The following is a 2,063-nucleotide window of genomic DNA, read 5'->3' as shown; positions in this document are numbered from 1 at the left end:
CCCACCCTTCAGTCCCCCAGGCACCATCCCTGATCCCTCCCTGACCTCCCCAATCCTTCCCCCAATTTCCCAGTCATCCCAAAAGACCCCCATTTAGCCAAGATCCCCCAAGGCACTCCTAACCATTCATCCTGATACCCCAGTTACCTCCAGTCCTCCTTGTCATCCCCTACCACCCTTGTCTTCCTTGGATGCCTCCATCCAACCTGACACCTCCAATCCCCCTTGTCACCCACAGAGCCCCATGAGGCCCCCAGGTACCCTTCCAGCCCCACAACACCCTCACTTGCTCTCTAATCTTCTATGACTTCCCAGTCCTTCACTGGGACACCCTTGTCACCCTCGATCCCCCTTGACCCCACTATCACCCAACCCCCGCTTTAACACCCACCATCCCAACCTAATACCCCAATCTCCCTCACCGTTGCCTCTCCTTTGCTACCACCTATCCCGACCCTAATAACACCAGTCCCCTTTGATCCCCCTAGTTCCTTTCTCTGCTTGATACCCCAGCCCCAGTGCTGCCCCTGCCCTCTCCCCCAGACCCACACCCTCTGCAGGGACCACCCCCTCCAACACTCTTCATCCTGCACCCACGGCCCCTTGGCCAGCCATCCCCTGTGGCCCCCCACACCTGCCACCAGGCAGAGCCCATCCAGGACCCCCTGTGTGAATGGGGTCAGCAGTGGGTTGCCGTGTCCCCATAACCCCCAGACTCCGTTCCAGTGCTTCATCAGCCACCACAGCCCATGTCCCCCGGGCAGCCATCCCCCTGGCCCTGCCAGCTTTGGGGTCCCCGCCAGCCCTAGGGGCCCTTCCTCAGGACACAGGCAGGGACCAGATTCAAGTCTTGCCGGCTGGCTCCCTTGGAGGGCCAGGAGCGGGGGGACATGCCTGCTGGCACCACCACCCCACCAGTGCCCCCTGCATCCCAGCAGGCCCCCCGCGAGGGACAGGGTGCCGGGGTGCTGCGGGGCCGCGGGGCTGTGCCTCCAGCACCACTCCCCAGGAGAGGGCACCAGCCGGCCAGGAAAAGCCAGCAAATACGATGTGGCGGCAGTGGCTTGGCCACGCGTGGCCTCCACACAAGTGGGCCACAGGCACCACGTGGGAGAGGGGCCACGGAGACGTATGGAGGCGTTGGGCAAACCCAGGTGGTGCTGGCATGGGGAGCAGGGTGCCGAGACGCCAGGTCGGTGGGCACCTTGAGCAACGTCTTAATGGTTAACCAAGGCCAGGGCCGGTGGCAGGGCTGTGCCAAGGGCCAGTGGGGCTGTGGGGCCGTGTCCCAGCCACGGCATGTCCTGCAGCATGGGTGCCCCCAGCCCATGGCACGTGTGAGGCTGTGGACAGGGAGCCCTGTCCCTGTCCCTGGGTCACACAGCCCCGCCGAGGGGCCATTTCGGGACCCTGCCGCAGATTTCTCTAGCTGCTGCCCTTGACCCCATCTCTCGCCCTGTGTCGGCTGCCCTGGACTTTCCCCCCTCTGGCGTCACAGTTGTTTCCTGGCTGTGGCTGCAGTGTATGCAGCACCAGGGTATAGGTAGTGCCAGGGTGTACGTAGCACCGGGGTGTACGCAGTGCCGGGGTGTACGTAGCGCTGGGCTCTCACACCTCAGCAGCGCTGGTCCATCACTTGGGCTCTGCTGGGTTTAACAGCTTCTGGGGCCACCCCAGGTCTCACATGGGGCAGTTGGGTCCAGCCCTGCACCTTCAGGGGCACACAGCCTGGGGAAGGGCTCAGTCCTGTCAGGACCTGGCTTGGGAGCGCCGTGTCCCTGCTGCCCAGCCGAAGTGCATGGAAAGTGGTGGGCAAGGAAGGGCCAGATCCTGGCTCCCCCCCTGGGGTCTGTCTGGTCCAGCTGCGCTGTGAGGTTTTGTCCCCATGAGCAAGGGGATGTCCTCCATCCCTCATCATCACTCATGCCAGGCTGTGCCTGGCCCCATGGGGCCCCCACACTGTCCCCTCTGGAGGGCCAGCACTTTCCCCCACGAGGTCACTGGACACAGCCACATGGCTCTTGCCCCACGGAGAGTGTTTGCTGGGCGGCTCCCGTGCACCC

The 2,063-nt window shown here is 64.0% G+C and overlaps 2 protein-coding genes across 2 annotated transcripts in view; both read left to right on the top strand.

The window, feature by feature from the left end:
- LOC103914089 (proline-rich receptor-like protein kinase PERK2) overlaps positions 1 to 673 on the top strand; it is a 3,820-nt gene extending 3,147 nt beyond the window's left edge. Inside the window, exon 2 of the mRNA XM_009320697.1 lies at positions 514 to 673. Within this exon, the coding sequence (XP_009318972.1) occupies positions 514 to 673 (160 nt within the window). The remainder of the gene's footprint in view (positions 1 to 513) is intronic.
- Positions 674 to 1,048: 375 nt separating this feature from the next.
- Positions 1,049 to 2,063, top strand: part of PHGDH (phosphoglycerate dehydrogenase) — a 5,512-nt gene continuing 4,497 nt past the window's right edge. Inside the window, exon 1 of the mRNA XM_009320696.1 lies at positions 1,049 to 1,089. Within this exon, the coding sequence (XP_009318971.1) occupies positions 1,049 to 1,089 (41 nt within the window). The remainder of the gene's footprint in view (positions 1,090 to 2,063) is intronic.

This window comes from Pygoscelis adeliae, unplaced genomic scaffold (genome assembly GCF_000699105.1).
Source record: "Pygoscelis adeliae isolate BGI_AS28 unplaced genomic scaffold, ASM69910v1 Scaffold402, whole genome shotgun sequence".
Classification (NCBI taxonomy): Eukaryota; Metazoa; Chordata; class Aves; order Sphenisciformes; family Spheniscidae; genus Pygoscelis; species Pygoscelis adeliae.
This window is presented reverse-complemented; position numbering and strand designations above follow the sequence as displayed.